At 49.2% G+C, this 27,349-nt stretch overlaps 1 protein-coding gene across 31 annotated transcripts in view; it reads left to right on the plus strand.

Annotated features, from left to right (window-relative positions):
• Positions 1 to 27,349, plus strand: part of WNK2 (WNK lysine deficient protein kinase 2) — a 126,263-nt gene that overhangs the window by 90,543 nt on the left and 8,371 nt on the right. For 11 of the 31 annotated variants that reach the window (XM_021088153.1, XM_021088155.1, XM_021088167.1 and 8 more), the window contains 9 exons: positions 5,887 to 6,710; positions 6,988 to 7,057; positions 9,244 to 9,326; positions 9,420 to 10,111; positions 11,645 to 11,859; positions 12,743 to 12,931; positions 13,672 to 13,770; positions 20,600 to 20,644; positions 22,147 to 22,406. In XM_021088153.1, coding sequence (XP_020943812.1) covers positions 5,887 to 6,710; positions 6,988 to 7,057; positions 9,244 to 9,326; positions 9,420 to 10,111; positions 11,645 to 11,859; positions 12,743 to 12,931; positions 13,672 to 13,770; positions 20,600 to 20,644; positions 22,147 to 22,406 — 2,477 coding nt within the window. Of the gene's footprint in view, positions 1 to 5,886; positions 6,711 to 6,987; positions 7,058 to 9,243; positions 9,327 to 9,419; positions 10,112 to 11,644; positions 11,860 to 12,742; positions 12,932 to 13,671; positions 14,282 to 20,599; positions 21,032 to 22,146; positions 22,407 to 27,349 lie in introns of all 31 variants that reach the window. The other 20 variants (XM_021088166.1, XM_021088176.1, XM_021088169.1 and 17 more) reach the window with 7 other exon arrangements.

Consider the following 27,349-nt stretch of genomic DNA (forward strand, 5'->3'; position numbering starts at 1 on the left):
TAGGGTTTCTCTGTGGCTTAGTGGGTTAAGGACCTGACATTGTTACTGCTGTGGCATGGGTTCAGTCCCTGGCCCGGGAACTTCCGCATACTGTAGGCTTGGCTAAAAAGAAAAAAAAAAAAAAAAGAAGAAATAGTGCCCTGAACACTTTTTGTAAATATCTAAGGAGGTGTTATGGTAAAGGCACAATAGCTTTATTTTTCATTTGAAGTAAATGCATTTCTCTCGAAACAAGGTTTTCCAAGCCAATTTTTGCTTGTTGGAGTTGGTACCAACTAAAGGTAGGCTTCCTTCTATTATCTCTTCCAATATTAACCACTCTTTTAAGTGGAAACAAAAACATAATGTATACCACATAATAGACCCTCAGAGCTGAGTAATTATTCTGAGTTCTCAATGTAATTCCATATCGGTGCTACATAAAACATGATGTTCCTTTTAACATTACTACTTTTTATTAAAAATTTGGACAGAACCAGATAGCTATCTTTTACTAAGAAGCCCATGCTGTAAAATTATTATATTGGGCAAAGTTACAAATTTTGCAAGGAACATTTGCCAAACTTTGCCAAAAACTTGTTTTTACTTCTATTGAATGGTATTTAAGTAACTATTTTTAAAAGCTATAAGGATTCAAGTGGAAAAAAATAAAATCTATCTGGTTTTTGTATGTGTGTGTGTCTGTTGTCTTTTATCTTTTTAGGGCCGCACCTGTGGCATATGTAGGTTCCCAGGCTAGGGGTAGAGTCGGAGCCGTTGCTGCCGGCCTATGCCACAGCCACAGCCAACTCGGGATCTGAGCCACATCTGCAACCTACATCACAGCTCATGGCAACACCGGAACCTTAACCCACTGAGCGAGGCCAGGGATCGAACCTGCAACCTCATGGTTCCTAGTTGGATTTGTTTCCACTGCATCACGATGGGAATGCCTTTTTTTTTTTTTTTTTAATCTATTTGTTGTTAAAGTGACTATGTATACTGAAATTTAAATTTATAGGTAAATTATTAGAAATAATAAGTGAGTTTAGGGGGTAGCTAGATGCAAAACCCAATTATCTTTTAATAACAGGAGTAGTTAGAAAATTAGAAACTTTGAAAAGTTCCATTTACCATCAACGTAATAATGCCAAACATCAAATAGAAATGAATCTTATTTGAAAAACCCAGTTCTCTACACCCCAAACTATAAAACACTGAGAGAAATTTTAAAATAAATGAATGGAAAAATATATACCATGTTCATGGTATTGGAAAGTTCAGTGTTATAAACTTGTTACTTCTCCCCAAATGGATCCATAGACTGTGTGATCCCAGTAAAAAATTCTAGCAATATTTTAAAAGGCATTAACAAGCTGAATATACAGTGTTTGTAGAAATGCATAGGCTAGAAAAAACCAAGACACTGTCTAGGGGAAGGATACTGTTATATTGGGTGTGTCATGTACCAATTATATAAACCTACAATTGTGAAGTATTCCTGGCACAAGGATAGACAAATTGAACAATTGTATAAAAGAGCCCAAATGCAGGCCTACATCTTTATTGACAAGAAAAGTCTAACTGCTGAACAATAATGATAGGATGGTTTTTAAAAAAAGAAAAAAGAAAGGGTAATAGGCTATCCACATGGGGAAAAATCATCTTTGTTTCTAAACTTATACCATAAACAAAACTCATTATAAGTAGATTGTGAATGTCAAAGTAATATAAGAGGACATAATATCTTTATGACTCCAGGATAGACAGAATAAAGTTCACACAAACACTGAAGGAAAGCCTGGCCAGAATGTGGTAAATTTTAACATTAAAACTAAGAATTATTGTTTTTTCTTTTTTTGTCTTTTTTTTTTAAATAGGGCCGTACCTGCAGCATATGAAGGTTCCCAGGCTAGGGGTCGAATCAGGGCAACGTGGGATCTGAGCAATGCCGATCCTTAACCCAGTGAGCGAGGCCAGAGATTGAACCTCTGTTTTCATGGATACTAGTCAGATTCGTTTCCGCTGAGCCATGGTGGGAACTCCTTGTTTTTCAAAAGACACCACTAATTGAGCAAATTGGCAAATTACAGAGTGAGAGAAGATATTTGCAATGCATAGGACCAACAAAAGCTGGTTCTCATCCAGCATATGTGAATAAGTATCACAAATCAAAAAGAAAAGTGTTGTAACTCCATAGAAAAATAGACAAGGGACTAAGATATGTTGTAAAGAGGATATCCAGATAACGTAAGAAAAGGTGCTTAATTAGTTATCTGGAAAACATAAATGAAAACCACAATGATGTATCACCTGAACACCTTTCAGAAAGGCTAGTATTAAAAACTAGGGGCGGAGTTCCCATCGTGGCGCAGTGGTTAACGAATCCGACTAGGAACCATGAGGTTGCGGGTTCGATCCCTGCCCTTGCTCAGTGGGTTAACGATCTGGCGTTGCCGTGAGCTGTGGTGTAGGTTGCAGATGCGGCTCGGATCCCACGTTGCTGTGGCTCTGGCGTAGGCCGGTGACTACAGCTCTGATTCGACCCCTAGCCTGGGAACCTCCATATGCCGCAGAAGCGGCCCAAGAAATAGCAAAAAAGACACACACACACACACAAAATAAATAAAAACTAGGGACATTCCCTTTGTAGCTTGGCAGAAACCGGTCTAACATCCAGGAGGATGCAGGTTTGATCCCTGGCCTCACCCAGTGGGTTGACGATCCGACGTTGCTGTGAGGTCACAGATCCAGTGTAAGTCACTGATGCGGCTTGGATCTGAATCTGCGGTCACTGTGGCTGTGGTGTAGGATGGCAGCTACAGCTCCGATTGGACCCTTAGCCTGGGAACTGGGAACCTGCCATGGGTGTGGACCTAAAATTAAAAAAAAAAAAAAAAAGGAAAGAAAAGCATTGGCAAGGATGTACGGAAATGGGACCCTTTCACACTGTTGTTGGGAATGTAAACCACTGTGGAAAACAGTATGCAGATTCCTCAAAAAGGAAAAACAGACCTACCACATGATTCTTCAGTCCTACTTCTGGGTATTTAGCTAAAGGAAATAAAATCACCATCTTGAAAAGAAATCTGCACCCCGATGTTTGTTACAGTATTCTTCATGGTATCAAAAATATGGAAACAACCTAAATGTCCATCAATAGATGGATAAGGAAAGTTGTATTTATGTACAGTGGATTATGACTTAAAACAAGGAGATCCTGCCATTTGTGACAACATGGACATTCCTAGAGGACATTGTGCTAAGTGAAATAATCCAATCACAGAAGACAAATACTGTATGATTCCGCTTAATATGAGGTATCTAAGGTCGTCAAATTCAGGAGTCCCCGTTGTGGTGCAGCAGAAACGAATCCGACTAGGAACCATGAGGTTGCAAGTTTGACCCCTGGCATCACTCAGTGGGTTAAGGATCCAGTGTTGCCGTGGGCTGTGGTATAGGTCGTGGATGTGGCTTGGATCCTGCACTGCTGTGGCTGTGGCTTAGGCTGGCAGCTGTAGCTCTGATTGGACCCCTAGCCTGGGAACCTCCATATGCCGTGGGTGGGGCCCTAAAGAGAAAAAAGAAAAAGTAGTCAAATTCAGAAGCAGGGAATAGACAAGTGGTTGCCAAGTCCTGGGAGGGGGGCCAGAAATGGGAAGTTGCTGTTTGGTTATTATAAATAATGCTTCTTTGAACATTGCTGGGAGCATTATCTTTTCAAATTAGTCTTTTCAATTTTAGGGGGATGAAAAAATTCCCAGGAGTGGAATTGCTGAATCATATTGTAGTTCTATTTTTAGTTTTTTGAGGAACCTCCATAATGTTTTCCAAAGTGGCTGTACCAACTTACATTCTCATCAACTGTGTACAGTGGTTCCCTTTTCTCTATATTCTTGCCAACATTTGTTATTTGTGGTCTTTTTGTTGATAGCCATTCTGACAGGTGTGAGGTGGTATCTCATTGTGGTTTTGATATCCATTAGTGATGTTAAGTATCTTTTCATGTGCCTATTGGCCATCTGTACATCTTCTTTGAAGAATGTCTATTTAGGTCTTCAGCCCTTTTTCTAAACCAGGTTGTTTAGTTTTTTTGATACTGAGTTGTGTGAGCTGTTAATATATTTTGGATATTAACCCCTTATCAGTCATGTTATTTGCAACTATTTTCTCCCATTCAGTAAGCTGTCTTTTCATTTTGTCAGTGGTTTCCTTTGCTGTGCCAAAGCTTTTAAGTTTAATTAGGTCCCATTTGTATATTTTTGCTTTTGTTTCCCTTGCCTTAGGAGACATATCCAAAAAAAATATTGCTCTGATTTATGTCAAGAGTATTCTGCTTATGTTTTCATCTAGGAGTTTTATGGTTTCTGGTCTTTAATACATTTTGAGTTTATTTTTGTGTACGGTATAAGAAAATGGTCTCATTTCATTCTTTTACATGTAGCTACCTAGTTTTTCTAGCACCACTTGTTGGAGACTGTCTTTTCCTTATTGTATATTCGTGCCTTCCTTGTTGTAGATTAGTTGACCATAAGTGTGTGTGGGTTTATTTCTGGGCTCTCTATTCTTTCCCACTGATCTATATGTCTCTTTTTATGCCAGTACCATCCTGTTTTGACTACTGTAGCTTTGTAGTGTGGTGTGAAGTTGGGGAGTGTGATACCTCCAGCCTTGTTCTTCTTTCTCACGATGGTTTGGCAATTGGGAGTCTTTGTGATTGCATATAAAATTTAGGATATTTGTTCTAGATTTGTGGAAAATGTCATGCATATTTTGATAGGGGTTGAATTAAGTCAAATCTGTAGATTGCCTTGGAGTAGTAATTCTTCCAGTCAAAGAAAATACTTTATATCATATAATATATATCATATAATATAATATATGATATAAAAACATATATCATAATTAGAATAGTAAAGTTAAAGGCATCAAGAGAAAAACGTAGTCATGTACAAAGGAACTCCTATAAGTCTATCAGCCGATTTTTCTGCAGAAATTCTGCAGGCCAGAAGGGTATATTTAAATGATGAAAGGGAAAAACCTACAATCAAGAATATTCTACCCAGCTAGGCTCTTGTTCAGATTTGATGGAGAAATTAAAAGCTTTACAGACGAGCAAAAACTAAGAGAATTCAGCATCACCAAACCAGCTTTACAACAAATGCTAAAGGAACTTTCCTAGGTGGAAAAGAAAAGGCCACAAATAGAAGCAAAGAAATTATGAATGGAAAAACTCATGGATAAAGGCAAACATACAGTAAAGGTAGAATCATACACAAATAAAAATGATGTCTAAACCAGTAAACATGAGAGGAGAAGAGTACAAATGCAGGCTATTTAATATCCATTTGAAATTAAGAGATCAGCAACTTAAAAACAATCATGTATATATATATATAGAGAGAGAGAGACTGCTGTACCAAAATCTCATGGTAACCACAAACCAAAAATCTATAATAGATATACACACAAAAAAGAAAAAGGGTTCCAAACACAACACTAAAGATAGTCATCAAGGAGTTCCTGTCTTGGTGCAGCAGAAAGGAATCTAGGAACCATGAGGTTGTGGGTTCGATCCCTGGCCTTGCTCAGTGGGTTAAGTATCTGGTGTTGCTGTGAGCTGTGTTGTAGGTCACAGATGTGGCTCAGATCCTGTGTGGCTGTGGCTGTGGCATAGGCTGGCAACTCTAGCTCTAATTCGACCCCTAGCCTGGGAACTTCGATGTGCTGCAGGTGCCCTAAAAAACTTAAAAAAAAAAAAGAAAAAAAAAAGAAGATAGTCATCAAATCAGAAGAGTAGAGATCAAAAAATGAAAGAGAAAAAAAGGCATATTTTTGGCCAATGAAGTGCCAGGTAAATAGGATCAGAGTAGGCTAGTACAGAAATATTTTTCCTATTTCTTCTAGACCCAGCGCCCTGTGCAGAGCCGCTGTCCTCAAAGGAAAAACCCAGCTTCCTGGCTGGTCCACAGCTTCTGAGCCAAGCAGGCCCCAGGGACCCTCCTGGCGGCGCACCAGCTCCTTTGATGCCATCCTCCCCTCCCGTGACTGCTGTGCCCCAAGATGTGGCCCTACCAGCCACCAGTCCTAAGCCAGAGCCAGCAACAGCGGCTGCCATGCAGGCCGGGGGCCCAGGGACCCCTCAGGGGCCGGCCAGTGAGCATAAGCACCCCCGGCCATTAGTGGAAACTCAAGATGCCCAGCTTGCTGCTCAGCCCCCTGGCATGGTGCCAGAGCCTTGCGCCCCACCTCCAGAGGCCCCCCTCCACCCGCCAGGTCTTAGGGATTCCACCTCAGCCAGAGAGTCCAGCACCAGGGGGGAGCCATTTTCGGCATCAGCTTCTGCATCTGGTGCCCCTTGCGGGGCCCCTCAGCCCACCCTGGGCCAACCCCTTCCCCCACTCCCCCCTGTGGTGGGGGCCATCAGCCTGGCCACCCCTCAGCTCCCCAGCCCCCCAATGGCACCCACTGCCCCACCTCAGCCCCCCTCGGCCTTGGAGTCAGATGGGGAAGGGCCACCCCCAAGGGTGGGCTTCGTGGACAGCACCATCAAGAGCCTGGATGAGAAGCTGCGAACTCTGCTCTACCAAGAGCATGTGCCCACTTCCTCAGCCTCAGCCGGGACCCCTGTAGAAGCGGGTGACCGAGACTTCACCCTGGAGCCCCCTAAAGGGGACTGGCCCTGCACAGAGGCCTCCGGGGGCGACCTGGCCCTGCTGCCCCAGCATGCCGTGAGTACCTCCTCGCCCAGAGGTGCGCCCCTGAGTGGGGATGTGGAGAGGGGCTGATTCTCGCCAGGCCTGTGGGCATCCTGGCTGTACAGAGCTGCTGCAGCCCTGGGACTTCCTGTACTTGGAGGTCCATGCCTGAGCCACCCACACATTTTGTGCAAAGTGACCCAAGGGGGAAGCATCCAGACTTTGGACTGGAGGAGAGCATTTGTAGTTTAACTGCAGTGATGTCAACAAGTGAGGCTCAAAGCTCTTTGCTTTCTGTTTCTTTCTTCAGATGGAAATGTCCGAAGCGACCCCTGGATTAGGGACCACCTTGGAGCAGGCCATGGCCTTGCCAGTGACAGGTAACAAGGCTCAGGTGCTACCAGCCTTCTTTGCTATGGAACATTCTTCCTCTTTATGCTTCATCCCCACAGCATGTGGGGTGGGACCGATAGCCTCCATATCTGGTGCCCCTTGTGGGGGCCCCTCAGCCCACATAGCAGGAGCATTCATGATAGAGCCTTAGTTAAAACCCACCGAGTCCTCGCACAAACCGTGTGTTTACACCCAAAGGAGCGAAAGTCCTCTGTGGAAATAGGTGAAGGCTCTGTTGACTGGGTGTTGGGACGCTCTCTGGGCCTGTGTGCTCCCTTCCCAGTGCTCTCAACACGTTCAGTGCTCTCAACATGTTCTGCTGGGCATTTTCAGCTCCCATTTCTTTAGAAGGTTATGAGATGCTGGAGTTCCCATCATGGCTCAGTGGTTAATGAACCCGACTGGCAACCATGAGGACTCGGGTTTGAACCCCGGCCTCGCTCAGTGGGTTAAGGATCCGGCGTTGCTGTGAGCTGTGGTGTAGGTCCAAGATGCAGCTCGGATCCTGTGTTGCTGTGCCTCTGGCGTAGGCTGGCGGCTACAGCTATGATTCAGCCCCTAGCCTGGGAACCTCCATATGCTCAGATATGTCCCTAAAAAGACAGAAAAGAAAAAAAAAGAAGAAGGCTGCAAGATGCCTATGGTTATTTTGGATAGAGTGCAGGGCTGGGCCTGGGAAGTTCAGCAGGTCCATGGAAGCCATCGGGCTGGAGCCGTCCATGAGGTTCTGAAACGCAGTTTCCTCCGTGGCTTCATGGTGTTCCTCATCTCTGCAGGAACTCTCCCTGTGGTTCTCATTTCCTTACCTGAACACCCATGTTCCAGCCCAAGGGAGTTGGTCTAACCTTCTAAGATGTTGGTTCCTTCTCATCCTGGAGTTTCTTGGGAGATTAGCAAGATTAGGATCCAGCCAACCTTGTAACAGGATCCTGGGTGTGCATCAGTAGCAGGCACAGCCCCCCACCCCAGCCAGTTCACAGAGCAAGGGAAGTGGACCATTGGATTCTGGCCAGAACCCTGGAGACTACACTTTGGAGGTAGGGGAGTGGCATTGGGATCAGAGACTGTAGCATCTGATGTTTACCTGGGAAAGATGAGGGTCCTAGAGTGAAGCAGGAGTGTGCTAGAGAAGGGAGAAGGCAAGAGGTTGTACCTGAGCACCTGCTCCATCTCCTAACTTCTGTGCAAGAGAGGTGTACCACGGGCCTCCTTCTGCGACATCAGAGACTTCCAGAATGCATAACTCATGGGGGATCTCTAAGGAAACAGATTCTAGTTTGGAAAAGGTGAGCTTTTCTGGCAGTCAGAGCTCTCTAACAATAGAGTACAGTTGATAAGGAGTCTCCTGTCCCTGGAAGCGTGTGAAACAAAGTTGGATGATCCCCACCACATGCATGTGAGGAAGAGTGTCACGTGTTGCCTATGGATTGAGACTGCGTGACGAATGGGCCCAGGTCTCCCCAGGAATCTGGGAAGGGGGAGGCAGGCCCTGCCACCACCTGCTGCAGGCTGTCAGGCCAGCTCAGGCTCACCCACAGCCCCAGCTTTCTTGTGCTATGTGCAGGTCTCAGGTCAGGCCAGACTCCTACACTTAGCTCCTTCTGCTTCTCTTTGCTCTTCACAGCAACCCAGGAAGGTTGGTCAGAAATGTGCCCTCTCTGTCGATGGGGAACTGGGACAGCCTCAGATGACATGGACCTTCCCTGGGCATTTGAGCAGTGGGAGTTAGGAATCAGCATTATTGCTCTGATTTTCCAGGACCTAATAAGACGCTTTTATCATCAGAACATGTCAGGGAGAGAGAAGGTGGTCCTATCACGTGATAGAGGTGTCAGGTGAGACAGTGATGTCATCAGGGGTATACCCATGAAGGTGAGACAGGTGATGGTCTTCAGGTGTGTGGTGGGGGGCCTGGCTCCTGGCTGTGCCTGATTGTCTGGAGCCAGGGATCTTCAGGGACTTGAGTGTGTTGGGCTGATGCCTCCTCCCTTTTCTGGGTTTCAGGGCATCTATTTTGAAGTGACAGGGTTAGGACAACAGTGGTGTTAATTTCCCAGCTGCACACACAGCTTCTCACTGCCAGCTCCCCTTCTATTCTTGACTGGCTACTTTTGGGCTCTTCCTGCCTTTGTTCTATGCCCCAGCCCAAATCATGATTTTGACGTTCCTACAGCAGAATCATCTTTGAGCTACACGCTGGGCTGTGAGGGAGGACAGGTGGCCCCAGATTTGCCCACAGCACCCAGCGCTCCTCAGGTAAGTTTTCTCCAATGAGATGCTCACTGGGTTGGTGGGTTTGCTCTCTGCTGGTGTTCGTGTGGAATCTTTTCCTTTTCACTGTTTCCCAAGGATGCCCCAGCTCCTACCATCCCTGCGCCTCCGGAGCCCACAGACCGGCCTGGCAGGGTCCCTGGGGAAACCTTGGCCAAATCCACACAGAGCTGCCTGGGGACGTCGACCGAGGCTGGCCAGGACAGTCACCCCCAGACACATGGCGCTCAGGTCTCGGGGTCTGCTCAGAAGTGGCCAGGGCAGCAGGACGGCAGTTCACCAGCCAAAACTGTGGGCCGGTTCTCGGTGGTCAGCACCCAGGATGAGTGGACTCTGGCCTCCCCCAGTAGCCTGCGGTACTCAGCCCCACCCGATGTGTACCTGGACGAGGCCCCCCACAGCCCAGACATGAAGCTGGCTGTGCGGCGGGCGCAGACAGCCTCCTCCATCGAGGTTGGCATGGGCGAGCCCATGTCCAGTGACTCTGGGGATGAGTGCCCGCACCGAAGGCCCCCCGTCCAGAAGCACGCCTCCCTGCCAGGCAGCAGTGGGGGTGTGGCCAGTGACTTTGTGAAGAAGGCCACCGCCTTCCTGCATAGGTCCTCTCGGGCTGATTCCCCAGGCCTGGAGACACCCAGCAGGACAGGTGTGAAGGTCCCCACCATCAGTGTGACCTCCTTCCACTCCCAGTCATCCTACATCAGCAGTGACAACGACTCCGAGATTGAGGATGCCGACATCAGGAAGGAGCTGCAGAGTCTGCGAGAGAAGTAGGTCCTGTGGACCAGGTCGGGGCCAGGCCATGGTGTCAGGGAAGCGACAGGCAGTTGAAGTCTGGGTCCTGCCATGTGCCCTTTGAGCTGCTGGGGCCAGGTGACCAGGCAGAGACAGTGTCCCTTCCATTCAACCTGATCACTGGGAGCCACACCTCCCCTCCTGTGGCCTCAGTGGGAGAGCCTCAAAGCTCCTTGCTCACACTTGCTCTCACCCTCCCTCAAGTTTTACCTGCCCCCACTGTGGTCAGCATCACTGAGATGCAGTGACACCCTGAGATCTCCTTCAGGGCAGGAGGACCTGGCAGTGTAGTTACTAAGGTAGGGAGAGGCTGGTGCCCTTGGGAAGGAGTGGCCATGGGCCGAGAGCCCTTGGAATGGGCCCAGAAATAGAAATGTGGGCTGGAGGAGCCTGTGCCTCTCTCCCACTACTGGCTGTGTAGGGAGAGCCCCAGTCCTGCCCTTACCCCAGCCCCTGCTCTCCCCTTCCCCTACCAGCTGCCTCCTGCTCCCTGAGGAAGGCCAGCAGGGACCAACCAGCCCTTTCCTGGATTGGCTAGAAATTGTTCTTGCCTACAATCAGTAGTTCTACCTGAGTCCTTTTTTGTTTTGTTTACGGCCACACGCACAGCATATGGAGGTTCCCAGGCCAGGGGTCTAATCAGAGCTGTAGCCACCAGCCTGTACCACAGCCACAGCAATGTCAGATCCAATCTGCGTCTGTGACCCTAGACCACAGCTCACGGCAAGGCCGGATCCTTAACCCACTGAGTGAGGCAGGGATCGAACCTGAGTCCTCATGGATGCTAGTCGTATTTGTTTTTGCTGAGCCATGATGGGAACTCCCAGTCTCCCAGTTCTGAGCACTGATTATCTGTTGCTTCATCTCTGTTTATGTGCAGGGTTTGTACTGAGTATGAATGCATGATTTTTTTTTTTTTTTTTTGTCTTTTTAGGGCCAACCCGCAGCATATGGAGGTTCCAAGGTTGGGGTCTAATTGGAGCTATAGCCACCAGCCACAGCCACAGCCACAGCACACGAGATCTGAGCCACATCTACAACCTACACCACAGCTCACGGCAACACCAGATCCTTAACCTGCTGAGCGAGGCCAGGGATTGAACCTGAATCCTCATGGTTCGTAGTTGGATTCATTTCCACTGCACCACAATGGGAACCCCTAAATGCATGAATTTTTCATACCACACCCCCTACCACTGACAAAAATGGTAGTGTTACATTTCCAGGTATCAGAAAACTTGAGTCTCCCCAGGCTGGCCCTCATGCGATTCTGTGTTGTTGGGGGTGTCGATGCCGGAGGGCCCCAATGATCCCCCGCAGTTAGATGTAATCAGAAAGTAGCATTTAGATGCCCTCCTGTCCCCTGTGCATGGCATGTCTACCCAGGCTCATGTGCAGGCTCCCAGCCCTGCTGCTCACACCTGTCCTGCCAGCCCCAGGCTCTCCAGAGGGTGCTGATGTTGGAAAGGACCAAAACACCCACCTGGTTCCCCTCTTCCCCTCGGCAGGCACCTGAAGGAGATCTCCGAGCTACAGAGTCAGCAGAAGCAGGAGATCGAGGCCCTGTACCGCCGCCTTGGCAAGCCGCTGCCCCCCAACCTGGGCCTCTTCCACACGGCACCCCCTGTCGGCCGCCGGAGGAAGACCAGCAAGGGCAAGCTGAAGGCGGGGAAGCTGCTGAACCCCCTGGTGCAGCAGCTCAAGGTCGTGGCCTCCAGCACAGGTTGGACTGGGGCCCTCCTGGCCGTGCTTAGGCGTGGAAGCGGGGTGGGAGCAGGCGGCCAGGCACTCAGTCCTGGGAGAGCGCTTCTTGAACCTCCTTTCACCTGAGCAGGGGAGCCTTGTTAGGCTTGGAGCACTGTGGGGCAGGCTTGCTCAGTGTCCCCAGCAGCCTGCAGGCTGCCATGTGCTCCTCCTTGCAAGGTGCTGCCAGGACAAGGGCTGCTTCCTCTGACCCTGTTTCTCAGGGATCTGTCATCCCCTGATGGTGGGGGTTGAGCAGCGGCCTTGGTGGGGGGAGGATGTCGAGGACCCCTGGCCCTTAACCTTGATGTCTGGGGAATTGAGAGTGCACATGGACCCCAAGCCCCCATACTCTGGGGTGGGGACCCGGTGAGCTGAAGGCCCCCAATGCTGCAGGTGGTAACCCAGCAATGAGATGACCTTAAGCCCTCCTTCTCCATGTAGCAGGTAACCCTCAGGGTCCACGTCCAGGAATTGCAAGAATTACACAAAATTATATGAATTCCATGCCCTGTCCTAAAGCGCACACAAAACTAATTAGTGTGAGAAAGTCCACGGGTCCCGTTTGAGCCCAGATGTTCATCAGCAGATGTGCCATCATCCTTTTCCTGTATTTGCACAACACAGGCTGGCACAGTGTTAGTGATTAGTGGAGAAAGTGGTCATTTTCTTTGATTTTCCAGATCCCCCTACCTCCGCCCCACCCTACCCCATGGATGACCCAGCCATGTACCCATTGCCTGCAGGGACTCAGCTTCCCCAAGGTCACCCAGCAAAGAGCAGGGAGGATAGACGTGGCCTGAGCTGGCTGGTGTGTCCTGTGTGCCTCATCCTGCCTGTCACCCCTTCTCCCCCCCACCCAGGTCACTTGTCAGACTGCAGCAGAGCCCCTCCTGCTAAGGACCCTGCCCACGCTGGGACAGGGCCCGCAGCAGCTTCAGACCCATGTGGGAAGGCAGTTCAGACTCAGCAGCCCTGCTCCGTGCGGGCCTCCCTGTCTGCAGACATCTGCTCCGGCTTGGCCAGTGACGGAGGCGGAGCGCATGGCCCAGGTGATTCCCAGCTCGCCAGTCTCCGAGCATGTGCTAGCCTCATAGGGCCCATGTGGCGTAGAGGGGATGTGAGCTGCGGCCAAGGCTGCCACCAGCTTCTTAAGGAGAAAAAATAATAGACTAATAGACGTAGCTTTTGAATGAAAAGAGTGGATGGCCTGCCCATCATGGAGTCTTGCCGTAAGCGGCTCAGAGGGAGGTGCGCTTTGCTAGAGCCGGCCTGGGGAAGGCGCCAGGACCACTGAGAGGTCAGATGTGGCATCCGCTGTGTGCTCTGCGCTGGTTCCCAGGCACTGCCCCCCCCCCCGCCCCACCCCATTCCCCACTAAACCTGGGTCCTTCCGTCAGGAGGGCCGGCTGGGGGGACGAGGGCACAGCTCTCGAGCTGGGAGATTGGCCTTGAGGAGGAAATGCTCGCACCCCTGCCGTGGACGCAGCAGCTACGCGATGAGGTGCTCCGCCCCCACCATCTCTGTCCAGAGAAGTCTCGGGGACCGCTGCCGGCGCCCACCCTCCCCCCACCCTGCCCCCCCGCACGCTCTCCCGGGGTCCGCTTCTCTTCGGCTCCAACATCACCTCCTTTTCATTACGTGGTCAGTGGCTGTGGTCCTCCGGGCTGGGCTAGGCGGAGCCGTGGATGCTAAGTGAAGAGGCTGCTGTGGCTGGTGGTGTGTAGGAGGAACCCCGAGACCCTACTTGATGCCTGTCTCTTTGTTCTCTTCCCTCTATATTCATTGCAGGCTGGACAGTGCACCACCCAACGTCTGAGAGAGTGACCTATAAGTCTAGTAGCAAACCTCGCGCTCGATTCCTCAGTGGACCCGTGTCTGTGTCCATCTGTCTGTATTTGTTCTTTTGTATTTTATCACTTCCTGGCCCTTGGTTTCTCCCCCGACCCTCCCTGTCTTCATTACCTTCCATACATTTCGTAGGACGCCTACCCCATGCCATTCAAATCACCTATTGAATATAAAAAAATGGAACCCCATCCATGCCCACCCTTCTGGCCCCAGAAAGCGCCAGTGCATGCTCTTGGCTCATGCCCGGGCACCAAAAGCATGTGCAGTGGCTTGTCCACTCCGGGCCTCAGGCACTCTGTCCCTCAGACCCCAGGGTGCTCTGCATATCTCTCGTCACCCGTTTGTTTAGTGTTGTTACTTTTTTTTTTTTTTTTTTTTTATGTTGGACGTAGTTTTATTTCTGTTGCAATTGTGGCAAATTTACTCGTCCGCTGTCCCCAGTTCCAGCGACAACAAAAAGACAACCCCGGCCTCTCTAGACGCATGGTGTGTTTCACACGTGTCTGGACTCTGAAGACATGCATGTAACGAGCCGAGACAGTTCTAGAAGGTCACTGGAGGGTGTAACTTCTGTACAAGGGCCGTATCACAACATCCAGTACTGTTAACCCACTGCCCCATTCCCTGCATGTGGAAATCTCAGAGAACGTGCTCCAGCTAGGATGCCCCACCCCCACCCCCTCCACTCCAGTCACGTCAGGAATCTCCCACCCTGAGAGATGTGAATCCCAGCCTCCCGCTGTGGCTCTCTTTCTGGGCCCAGCCCACCTGGTCTCTCTCTCTAGCTGGAGCACTTTACTTGGTGTATTTCCCTCTCATCTCATGGACCTCAGAGATGAAGTCAGTTACACAGCTCCCTCAAAAGTTCTGCCGAACCAAAACTCAAGTCCCACTCATCCTCAGATTCCCTGGAACACCCTCCCCGCATAGTACCCAGGACCTCTGTGTCCAGGAATGGTGCACCTGCTCGAGGCTGTCCAAAATGGTTTTCATCCGTCAGGTCTATTGGCCAATGAATGAAAAGCTGTGCAGTTTTCAGGTTTTTGTTTTTTAACAGAAAAAATAAGCTTTTTAACATTTGGATTGGACATGCTGGTTTAGGGCATGTGGCTTTTGCTGGTACAATAAAGATACATTGTTGCTTGTTGGGATCCAAGGCCACGGTCCATGGCAGGCATCCATCCATCCAAGTTCAGTGTCCATCCCCATCAAAGGGACTTTGGCACCCTCTCCCGGTAGGGACAGGACCAACATAGAAATGCTCACGGACCTCTCGGTGCCCCTTGTTCACTAACAGGTGCTCCATTTCAGCTCAAGAATCATGGGGTCACTGGTTAGTTGCCAAGTTGGATGGGGGGCTGGGAGGCCGGTGTCACATCCTGGCTTCCTGCTCACCTTTCTCATCACTCACTGGTCCTCTTCCACCTGTGTGTGCCTGGCTCTCGCTGGGGAAGCTGTGGTGTGCGGGCACCTGGGTGTCTGTCTAGGTGTCTTTTGGTCAGAGGAGTGTGTGTATCTGGCCAGGAGGGCTGCTGCCTGGGCGCAGGAAGCAGATAAGAGCAGGTCATAGTTTCCCCAGGGCACTTTGGATAAAAGTGTGTGATTGATCAGTGCCATGTATGCCTCTGAGGTCATTGCCATGCTGCTTTTCTACTCAAAGGGTTCCTTTTTTTTTTTTTTTAAGGGTTTTCATTTATTTCATGATTAATTATTGTTCCAAGATTTTAAAAAATGTGTGTGTGGCACAGTAGAGACAAAGGGTTTACATTTTATTTCTGTCCCTATGGCATGGCTTGGTGGCAGACAGGGGACCTGGCCTAGGCAGGCTGACTTTAGGTAGTGATGCCTGCCAGCCTGAAGGCCTTATTTCCTCTGATGCTGTGACTTGGTGGTGCCGCTTGTTTCACAGCCCAGCTCTTTCAGGCATTCCTTGGCTGAGTTCCTAGTCTTTTCAGGCCACAGCGTGACACCCCCCCCCCAAACCCCCGTGCTCTGAAGTTGCTGGTCAGGAGAGTGTGCTGTATGTTCTTTCCATGGCCTCCCACCCACAGCCTCCAGCCTCCTCCTGCTGCTCTAATGGGATGGGACACCTCCTCCTGCCCCATGTGCCCTGACATTCACCAAGCCCTCCGGGGGTCCTCCTGGAGCTGCTGCTGTCTGCTGGCTCCTAGATGACCGGGGAGATTTGTGGTCTCAGAGAAGGCTGAGAATGTACATGTGAACAGCTGGAGGGAATTCTAAGCTGGTTGCAGCCCCCCTAAGGCTGAGAGGCTGGGGGAGCTTTAGGCAGAGGTGGCAGAGAAGGGGGCATGCAGAGCGGTTAGAAGATCTTGAAGTGTGCACACCTGGTGGGATATGGGTCTGCTGCAAGGGGAGGATGGAGCGGGAGCTTGGGCACCAAGGGCCATGGCCATGGAGGTGTGGGGTCAGCTGGCCCAGCCCAGGAGCTAGAGAGAAAGCCTAGAGGAGTTTTCAGTTTGCTGCCTTGAACTGAATAGGAGACAAGACTCTAGGAAAAGAAAACCTGTGTTCAGTTTGGAAGTAGAGAGAGAAGGCCCTTGCCTCCTTGCAGATCAGAGATGAGATGGGTAGGAGATGGGTAGGGCTGCAGGAGTTCCAGGACTCGGAGGTGACTCGAGGTGGGCGAGGTGACCGTGTCAGGGTGGAGAACGTAGGGAGGGTGAAGCCCGGGTGCCCCCCAGCGTAGGCCGGAACACGCCTCCCCAGGGAAGTGGGAGTGAGGCTCTGGCCACAGACCCCTCTTTGCAGTTGATGGAGGGTTTAGGGAAGCTTGGGGACCATGTTTTGGGAGTCAGGCGTTGCAGAAGAGGGTGTGTCCTCACATCCTGTTGGTCAGAAGCTGTGGTCAGACCCATTGCTCCTCCCTGTCTCTGACTCCTCCTCATCTGAACAGTGGTGCAGGTCCCTTCCAGGCCTTTATCTGTGCACATGGAATGAAGGGTCTCCTTTGTCGTTTTCTCACATGTCCAGCAGCAGCAGGCTCTTCCCTTCCCTGTGGGGACTCAGCCAGGGGAGGTCACCCAGGGAGGAGACACCCCCTCATGGAGCCCCACCCTCCCTGGTTGGGCTCTCTCTAGGGCAGGCCCTGTCCCCCCTGGGCAATGGAGTCACCCCAGGGCAGAGCCAAGAAGCATCCTGCTTCCCTGTTTATCTTCATGGACAAGTTTTGGCACTTTTGTTGGCTCGAGAAATTGGTGGCTTGATGAAGAACACTGAGTGATGTCTTGGCTCTGTAGGCCATTTGTCTCCTGTGCCAGAGCAGAGGGTCTAAGGCCTCTGAGGGGCAAGGCCGACCTGTCGGAGGCTCACCTCTTATCATGGAGGAGGCGGGGAGGCCCCTGGCTGGTCTCTGTAGAGGCTTCTGTCCCCAGATCCTTGTGAGCCTCATTAGTATTGGAACACTGATGAAAGGCAAGAGCAATGATGGCCACAGGGCCTGGCCTACTTCTTAGGCAGTCTGCCTGCCTCAGACACCCTGGGCTTTGAGGCATCCTTCCTACAGTCCAAGGGTCTGAACGGCATCGGTGCTGACAGGGCCGGCCGTCCACACTGAGAACAGCCTGTTTACATGCTGAAGTGAATGTGAGGTTGAGTGGGGTGGGGGCCTCCCTGCGCACAGGCCTGGGCACTGCCTGAAACCCCCGGCCTGGATGTGAAGGCAGGTGGCCGCTGGCTCTGCAGGGGGCCCCCACAAACAGGTGCTACACCAGGGTGAGATGTTAGGTCATCCTGTGTGCTGCTGCTCCTTTATAGTCTAGAAAGAACAGTTTTCCCCGTGGCCGGGAGAGGCCACCAAGTCCTACATCCCCAGCACTGGCCCATGCCGGAGCTTCTCTGAGTAGTTCTGAGGCCTCCAAACTGGCTCTTGCCAAGCTTTGGCTAAGGACGGAAGTTCTGGTGGCTGGAGGCCTCTAGTCTTGGTGGGAAACCAGGCCTGGGGCGGGTTTAAGCCCTCATGCCCCATGTGGGCCTGATGTTGGCTCCCTTGGGGCCCAGGTGGGTCCCATGTAGGTATCCTGTGGGCCCTGTTTGGGCCCCTTGTGTATCCCAGGTGGGCCCTGCGTGGGTTCTCTGTGGCCCCAGTGCCTTTGCATTGCTGGGTGTAGCCTGCTGGCTCTGTAGGCAGAAACTCGGTGAATGAATACACTAGCACAAAGCACAGTGAACAGGGCTGGGTGGGAGCTTGTTCATCAGATGCTGTCTGCGTGGTGGGTGTCAAGGATAGGATGTTGGCCAGGGCACAGATGTGGGGGAGGAGATTCAAGGGGCCACCCGAGGACAGACAGGGCTCTGGTGTGAGTGATGGCTGGTTACTGGCTGTATGATGCCAGCTCAGCTGTGGTTCTGCACTGAGCCAGACAGTGCGACCTCAGTGGAGAGACCCAAATCTGGCTTGTTTGTATTTAAAGGTCCACCCTGTGGGCTGGGAGGCCGCAGTGCTCTGGGGCCCTCAGAGCTGGTGCTCAGCAAGGTTGTGGAAGGCTGAGAGCCATCTGTGCTCCATCGCCTTGGTCTGTGTCCAGTGAGGGTGTGGTGGTTCCAGTGGGCTGGTATTGCTCTCTGGCTCTGAGCAAGGCATCCTAGTGGCCGATGGCCTTGGCCCTGGCTTCCTGGGATGGTGGGTCTGGGGCCCTGATGGCAGGCCAGCCTCCCTCAAGCAGTTCTGAACAGGCTGGCTCAAATGTTCTCCTTCCCGTGCAGGTGACAGGAAGCAGCTCTGAATGTAGAGCTCTAGCCACCTTGGAGCTGCCAGGCAGGCACAGAGTACCCTCTAGAAAGAACCTGCCACTGTGAGGCTGCAGGGACCTGACAGAGCGATTTGTGCCACATCCCAGAGGTTGTCTGTAGCAGACGGCTATGATCCAGAGGACGCTGTAAGCACAGGAGCCTGACTGGGAAATCTGGTGTCCTGTATGGTCACAGAGCCCAGGACCCTCCTCCCTTGGTGCCTTGGAGTCCCCAGAGCTTGTGCTCCCAGTTGGGCGTCCATCTCAGGACATAGACCAGCAAAGACCTTTTGAAGGTCCCACTTCAAAAAGTCCAATAGTCTGGGCCACTTCTGCCTGGCCATTTTGGTTTTATTCCCACATTAGAGACCCCAACAGAAAATCACATCCCTTTTTTACCAAGTCAGCCTCAGAGAACACAGCAGGATGAACTAAAATAAGTACAATTCAGAGTTCCTCTTGAGGAAATTTCCGTCGTGGCTCAGTGGCAATGAACCCAACTGGGATCCATGAGGATGCGTGTTCAATCCCTGGCTTTGCTCAGTGGGTTAAGGATCTGGTGTCTCCATGAGCTGTGGTGTAGGTCACAGACACAGCTTGGATCCTGTGTTACTGTGCCTGTGGTGTAGGCCGGCCGCTGTAGATCTAATTTGACCTCTAGCCTAGGAACTTTCGTATGCCGTACATGTGGCCATAAAAAGAAAAAGAAATTAAGTACAACTCAGTCCGAGCTAGGTTTCTAAGGCCAATGCACACAGCTCTTCCGCAAGGAGTCTGCCCCTGTCCTCAAACCCAGGAGGCCACGTCTCGCCCTCCATAGTGAGAGTGCTGTGAATGGTGCTGTGGCAGGTACCCTGTAGGGAGCGTGGGCTGTGCCAGGGACTGTGCTCCAGACGAGGGGCAGCAGCACAGGCAACCCTCCATGCTAGTGTGGCCTTGCTGAGTGACCTTGGGGACACCTGAGCCATCCTTGCCCATTCCACCTTTGTCTTCCTGGCATGTCACCGAGTAAGCCAGGTGTAGAAGCCCCTCCAGGCCAGTTCACCACCCTCCATTTGGGCACTGATCATCAGGCCAGACACTAAAGTCACTGCTGATCTGTCGCAGCACAGACAGCCTCCAGTGAGCACAGGGTCAGTAGCTCTTAGTGGTGGTGCAGTGAGGAGGCCTCGCCTTGTCCCTGGTGGATGTGGAGGACCAGATGAGGCGGCCGCGTTACCACCAGGATGAGTCCTCCCCCACCTCTCTAGATAGGACCCCTCATATTTCCCCTTCCACACTCACCACTGGCCTGTTCAAGGCAGCTGCCCAGGATCCAGGGCTGGCCTCAAACCTGCAAAAAAAAGGAGTTCCCGTCATGGCACAATGGAAATGTATCCAACTAGGAACTGTGAGGTTGCAGGTCTAATCCCTGGCCTCGCTCAGTGGGTTAAGGATCCAGTGTTGCCGTGAGCTGTGGTGTAGGTCGCGGACGTGGCTCGGATCTGGTGTTGCTGTAGCTCTGGTGTAGGCCGACAGCTATAGCTCCAATTAGACCCCTAGGCTGGGAACCTCCATATGCCAAGGGTACAGCCCTCAAAAGACAAAAAAACAACCCCAAAAAACAAAACCTGCAAAACAATGTATCTTTTTGCACTTGGAAAACCACCCAAGGGCCTCAAGCCTGTTGAGAGTGCTCCTGGCTGACTTTTAGTGGATTTCCTGCCTCAACCAGTGCAGCTCCTAAAAACCTTACATTTGAAAGCCAAGCAGTGTGCTTTGCTTTTTTTTCCTTTTCCTTTTTCTTTTTTTCCTTTCTTTATTTTTCTTTTTTCTTTTTTCTTTTTTTTTTTTTTTTTTTTGGAATATGCTTCTAGAGACACACATACTTCTACACACTTCTACCTGAAGCTTGGGGCTTGGCCCTGCACCTCCGCCCCTCGGCGAAGCTCGTGTGAACCTCCACACTGACTTGGGGGCTGCCCAGTTAGCCCAGGAGGCTGGTCCCCTTCTCTCTGAACTGCTGGCCTTCACTCCTTCTCGCACACTGATGACTTTTGCTTAGAGTGTGGTGGCTTGTCCCCCATGTGTGCCGTCTTGCCTAACCCTGTGGTCTTGTGTCATTTCTTCTTCCCTTGCAGGGTCTGCCTTGAAGCGTCTCTGTCTAGGCAAAGAGCACAGCAGTCGTAATTATCGGGTTTTTTACCCCTTGTCCGCTTCCATCGCATGGGCTTTCTTGTGGCTAGATGCGCATCAGGGTGTCCGTGGCTGGACCAGGAGCCAAGGGCCCGGCGGGTGGGCGGGTATGGGCCTGCTCTGCGACAACCCTCCATGGGTGCTGCTTAGCCTCCACCTGGCAAGATAGCCGCCCTTGGGGCGCCCTTCTGAGTCTCCATGGCTCCTTGAGTTTGTGCCTTCTCGCCAGTTCACATCTCACAGGCTTTCCTTCTCTGGAACGTCCATACATTACCAATCATTAATTGGCTCCTTTTCCAAAACCGTAGGAATGAGTATTTCCCTGAAGTGCTAAAGATGAGTGCCCCCAACAGAGGAGAGATGCCGGGACAAAATGGGTATCAGTTTACTGGGGCCACCCACTGCTCTCATCTTGTGCCTCTTTTTTTTTCTTTTCTTTTTTCTTTTTTTTTTTTCCTTAATTTTTCTGTTTTTCTTTTCTGGCTGAGATGTTCATGTAGAGATAGCAACGTGTATAAAATCTCATCACTAATGTTTAACTGTTGTGTCTGTGCTTTTTCATTGCTAGCCTCTAAAGTAAACTACATTTTGCAATGGCTTGTTTGAAGAGATGGTCGTTAGGTTCCTTATTTCATCCAGGAAATTTTTTAATTGGCTCTTCCAAAATTGCCAACCAGAAATTATGTGTTGCGGGGAAGAAAGGGATATGATAAAAAAAAAAAAATTTAAGTCCATTTTTGGTCATTAAAAAAGATCTCTCGGTCAAGTGGCCGCATGCACTTATCTTTGTCCAGTTCCAGCTAAGCTGCAGCCCCAGACCTTACCAGGCAGCTGACATCCCAGTTCCTCCTCCTACTGACCTCAGCCCATGGATGGCACCAAGCCTGTGGGCTCACATCAGAAGGCTCTGGGTGTTTGTACCTCTCATTTTTATCACATGTGCTGCTGAAGAAAGGTGCAATTTCTGTATCTTAGATTCCACATCACCAAGCTATCATCACTCATAGAAGGGCAGCAGTCCAGCCGATGGCAAACATTTGCCTTTGCTGGAAGGATAGCAGCAGCTGCTAAGCACTCTGCCCAAAGTGTGGCTGAATCTCCTCTGAATCCTCCTGTTAGAAGCCTGAGGAATTTGCCCCCCCAATCTGTGTCCATGCACCAGGAGTTTTCTGAGCTCTGTCACGTGGCAGTCTGGTGGTCCTGGGCAGTGTGGGCACAGAGTGGATGCTGAGAAAGGCTCTCGGCAGCTGGGGTCCTGTCTCCCGGCCTGGCTGATGAGATGGCGTGATGGCTGCCTGGCACGACCCAGTCCCCTGAGGTCCATGGAAATGCTCCATTGTGTCTAAAACTGGTAAATGGACCCCCCAAATGCAGACCATCTCCTGAAGCAAGGTGTTGTCTGGCCTAAGTGAGACCATTGTATGAATGACCGCAGCCGGTCAGTGGTGCTGGTGTGTGGTGTCACCAACCCTGGCCTGTGTGTGCTCCCCAGGGTCCTCCACCAGCAGCCTGGTCCCAGGCCCTGAGCCGGGCCCCCAGCCTGCCCTGCACATCCAGGCACAGGTGAACAACAGTAACAACAAGAAGGGCACCTTCACAGACGACCTGCACAAGCTGGTGGACGAGTGGACAAGCAAGACGGTGGGACCCACTCAGCTGAAGCCGTCACTCAACCAGCTGAAGCAGACGCAGAAGCTGCAGGATATGGAGGCCATGGCAGGCCGGCCCCCAGCTCCTGGCGAGGCACGGGCTGTAAGTGGGGCATGGTGGGGTGTGGGCCTGCCCAGGGCCGCAGGGCCAGGATGGGAGTGAGGCTGCAACTCCACATCTCAGCAGAGCAGCAGAGCAATGTGGAGTTGGGCAGTATCCACATGGGGCAGCAGCTTGTAGGTGTGCCTCGTCCTAGTGGGCCCACCTTCCCCTGTCTCCTGTCAAAGTCCAGGCTGGCAATGTGGGCAGGTCTGCGTGCCACGCCCAGGGGACACTCCTTTTGGGCGACCCCAGACCATGTGGGACAGAAGTGAGAAGTAGCTGTCTTAGGTTTTGTCGTATGATGCATTCCTGTATCAGGACCTGCCGACTTAAAAACCTGCTTAGAAGAATATTCCCTCTTTTTCAATCTCCCGGAAGAGTTTGTGCAAGACTGTGTTATTTCTTCCTAAAATGTTTAACAAATTTCACTGGTGAAGCCATCGGGGCCAGGAGGGTTTTTTGGTTGTCGTTTTGTTTTGTTAGTTTTGAGTGTGGGAAGGTTCTCCTATGACCTTTTATTTCAAAAAATTTCAAACATACAGAGCATTGAAAACTCTGCAGTGAGCTCTTAGGTACCCACTGCCTGTGCACTCTGATTGACATTTTGCTCTCCTTGTCACACATCTTTCCATCCCTTGAGGGTAAGGTTTTTATCATGGTTTCAGTGTCTTTCGGTACATCTCTAAATTTAAGTTTTTTAATTAATTGGCAATAAAGTTGTTCAAAATAACTTCTTATACTTTTCAGAACTTACAGTGGTGTCTTGTTTTTCCCAGTTTTGGTGATTTCTCTGGGTTTTCATCCGCTCTCTGTCTTTCTCTCCTTGTGCACTTTACTTAGTTTATAAATTTTATTTTCAAAGAATTCATCATTTTGTCTTTGATATTAATTTTTTATTGTATATTTCATTAGTTTCTTTTTTGTATTCCATCTTTCCTTCTGTCTTTTGAGTGACTTTTTGCTGTTACAGAAAGCTTCTTGAGATAGGTAGTGTCTTGATTCTGAAGCTTTGTTTTGTAATATAGGTATTCAGTCTATAAAATTCCCTCTAATGTATTAGCTGCATCACAAAAGTTTTGATATGTATCATTTTCTTTAATCTTCTTTTCAAAGTATTTTGTAATTTCCATGGTGGTTTGAGAAAGTATAGTTACTAATTTCCTCATGAAATTATTAGTATTTTTTATTAGTATTTTTATTAGTATTTTTAAAATCTAATCACACTATGATAAAAGAACAAACTTTGTATGTTTTTAGCTCTTTAAAATTTGTTGGGGAGTTCCCGTCATGGCGCAGTGGTTAACGAATCCGACTAGGAACCATGAGGTTGCAGGTTTGGTCCCTGGCCTGGCTCAGTGGGTTAACGATCCGGCGTTGCCATGAGCTGTTGTGTAGGCTGCAGACGCGTCTCGGATCCTGCGTTGCTGTGGCTCTGGCGTAGGCCAGTGGCTACGGCTCTGATTCGACCCCTAGCCTGGGAACCTCCATATGCCGTGGAAGGGGCCCAAGAAATAGCAAAAAGACAAAAAAATAAAATAAAATAAAATTTATTGGGACCTTAAATTTTGATCAAACCCATGTCCTCATGAATACTAGTTGGGCTTATTACCACTGAGCCACATTGGGAACTCCTAGATCTTTCCTAGATCTTTCTTCTTCTTCTTCTCTCTTTTTTTGGGGGCCGCACCAGAGGCATATGGGGGTTCCCAGGCTAGGGGTCTAATCGGAGCTGTAGCTGCCAGCCTACACCACAGACACAGCCACATCAATGCAGGATCTGAGCCACATCTGCAACTGACCCCCAGCTTAGGGCAATGCCAGATCCTTAACCCACTGAGCAAGGCCAGGGATCAAATGGGAACTCCTCTTTCTTCTTTTTTAGTGTAGGCATTTGCAGTTATAAATTACCCTCTGGACACTTCTTTTGCTGTATCTAATAAATTTTGATATATTGTATTTTCTTTTGATTTGTTTAAGGTGTTTTCTGATTTCCCTTGTGATTACATCTTTGATTTTTTTTAATGCGTTGTTTAATTACTACATGTATATGCCAGTTTTCTAGTTTTTTTAAAATGTCTAGTTTCATTCATGGTGTTAGAAAAGATACTTAGTATTATTTCAGTCTTTTAAAATATTTTGAGGAGTTCCCGTCGTGGCTCAGTGGAAACGAATCTGACTAGCATTCATGAGGACTCAGGTTCGATCCCTGGCCTCACTCAGTGGGTTAAGGATCTGGCGTTGCTATGAGCAGTGGTGTAGGTGGCAGATGTGGCTCAGATCCTGCGTTGCTGCGAGCTGTGCTATAAGCCGGTGACTACAGCTCCAATGTATATGCTGCAGGTGTGGCCCTGAAATAAATAAATAAATAAAATAAAATATACTGAGACTTGTTTAGAGGCCTAACATATGCCCTATTCTGGAGAATGTTCCCTGTGCACTTAAAAAGAGAATGTATTTGTTTTGTACTGCTTTCAGCCTATCGGTAGTGGTGCCACCAGGTAGAAATACTACGGAGCACTCCCCTGGGCCTGGGTTCCCCTTTCAGAACCAGTGATGGAGCTGGACCAACCTTGTGGCTCCTACTATCATTGTGAGAGTTAGCAATAGCCAGCAGAAAACTTTGAAAAGGACAAGGCTTATGACTTACAAGTCCTGAGGAGGATGTATGACAGGCTGCAAGGAGAGAGGGGGAGAGAGGCAAGGAGAGAGAGTCACTCAGACGGACAAACAGGCAGACCTGGGATTCTGCTGTTGTTGGGATTCTACCAGCTCACTCTTTCTCGGTGAACCTGAAACATGAGAGAGGGAATGAAAATGCAGGAAGAAAAGAAAAGAAAAAAATAAATCAATAGCCAAATGATCCGTTATCTAAAATCAACCAGAGATCTCTAAAATACAGGGGCTTACCAACATCAAATGCTATCACTTACATGTGGAATCTGAAAAAAGTATACAGTGAACTTCTTTGCAGAACAGACGCTGACTCACAGACATGCAAAACTTACAGTTTCCAAAGGAGACAGGTTGGGGAGTTGGGGGATGCGCTGGGAGTTTGGGATTTTTTTTTTTTTTTGTCTTTTTGCTATTTCTTTGGGCCACTCCCGAGGCATATGGAGGTTCCCAGGCTAGGGGTCCAATAGGAGCTGTAGCCGCCAGCCTACGCCAGAGCCACAGCAACGCGGGATCCGAGACACGTCTGCAACCTACACCACCTTAACCCACTGAGCAAGGGCAGGGACCGAACTCACAACCTCATGGTTCCTAGTCGGATTCGTTAACCACTGCGCCACGACAGGAACTCCCAGAATACTGGGTCTTTACCTAGTGTGGCAGGCAGTGTATTTATTTGAGGTGGCTTCTTTGAAGTGAATGCCTCAGGATATCAAAGCTTAAGTTGCCTCAGGCAATCACTGCTTAAGTCAGGCACTTGCATTACAAAAGAAAAAAGGAAAAGTAAAGCCACTTGTCAGTGCTTACCCAATAATAGTCTGTTCTTACTGTGTGGAGTATTTATAAATGTTTGTTTGTTGGGCCTAATTAGCTATGGTGGTCCTTTCCTTATGAATCTTCTATCTGGTTTTTCTTTATTGAAAGTGAAGTACTAAAGTCTACAACTATTCATGTAGAATTTCTCCCTTTAGGTATATCTATGTTAGTATCAAGTAATTTTAAGTTTTGTGGTTAGGTGCTTATATATTTATAATTGTTATACTCTATTGATGGATCAAATATTGTATTAATATATAGTGTCCTTCTTTGTCTCTTGTAATTCTTTTTTTTTTTTTTTTTTTTTTGGCTGCCCCATGGCATAATGGAGTTCCCAGGCCAGGGATCAGATCTGAGTCACAGTTACAACCCATGCCACAGCTACAGCAACACTGGATCCTTAACCCATTGTGTCAGGCTAGGGATGGAACCTGCGACCCAGTGCTCTAGAGATGCCACCAGTCCCATTGCACCACAGCAGGAGCTCCTTCTTATAATTTTTTTTAGTATAAAATCTATTTTGTCTGATGACAACATAGACTCATTGCAGCTCACTTTTGGTTGGTCTTTGTATGAGAAAGCTTTCCCCATCATTTTCCTTTCTTTTTCTTTTGAAACAAATTTTTTTAATTGAAGTACAGTTGATTTAAAGTATTTTATTAGTTTCCAATGTAGAACATAATACTTTGATATTTTTATAGATTGTACATCATTAAAGTTATAAAATGGTGGCTGTATTCCCTATGCTGTACACTATATCCTTGTGGCTTATTTATTTTATACATATTTGTACTTCTTAATCTCCAGCCCCATCCTGCCCCTGCTCCCCATTGGTAACGAGTCTATTTGTTTTGTTATATTCATTTATTTTATTTTTTAGATTCCACAAATAACTGATAGTATACATATTCATCTTTCTCTGTTTGACTTTCTTTCTTTTTTTTTTTTCTTTTTTTTTTTTTTGTCTTTTTAGGGATATGGAGGTTCCAAGGCTAGGGGTTGAATCGGAGCCGTAGCTGCCAGCCTATGCCACAGCCACAGCAACTCAGGATACAAGCTGTGTCTGCGACCTACACCACAGATCATGGCAATGCTGGATCCTTTAACCCACTGAGCGAGGACAGGGATCGAACCTGCATCCTCATGGATGCTAGTCAGATTGTGTTTCTGCTGAGCCACGATAGGAATTCCTGTTTTACTTATTTCACTAAGTATAATACCCTCCAGGTCCATCCATGTTGATGCAGATGGCAAAATTTATTCTTTTCTAATAGCTGAGTAATATCCCATTGTATATATAAACCACATTTTCTTTATCCATTCATCTGTTGCTTAGGTTGTATCCCTGTCTTGGCTATTGTAAATAATACTGCTGTGAACATTGAAGTGCATGTATCTTTTCAAATTAGTGTTTTCATTTTCTATGGATATATACCCAGGATTGTAACTGCTGAATC

Source organism: Sus scrofa, chromosome 3 (genome assembly GCF_000003025.6).
Source record: "Sus scrofa isolate TJ Tabasco breed Duroc chromosome 3, Sscrofa11.1, whole genome shotgun sequence".
Classification (NCBI taxonomy): domain Eukaryota; kingdom Metazoa; phylum Chordata; class Mammalia; order Artiodactyla; family Suidae; genus Sus; species Sus scrofa.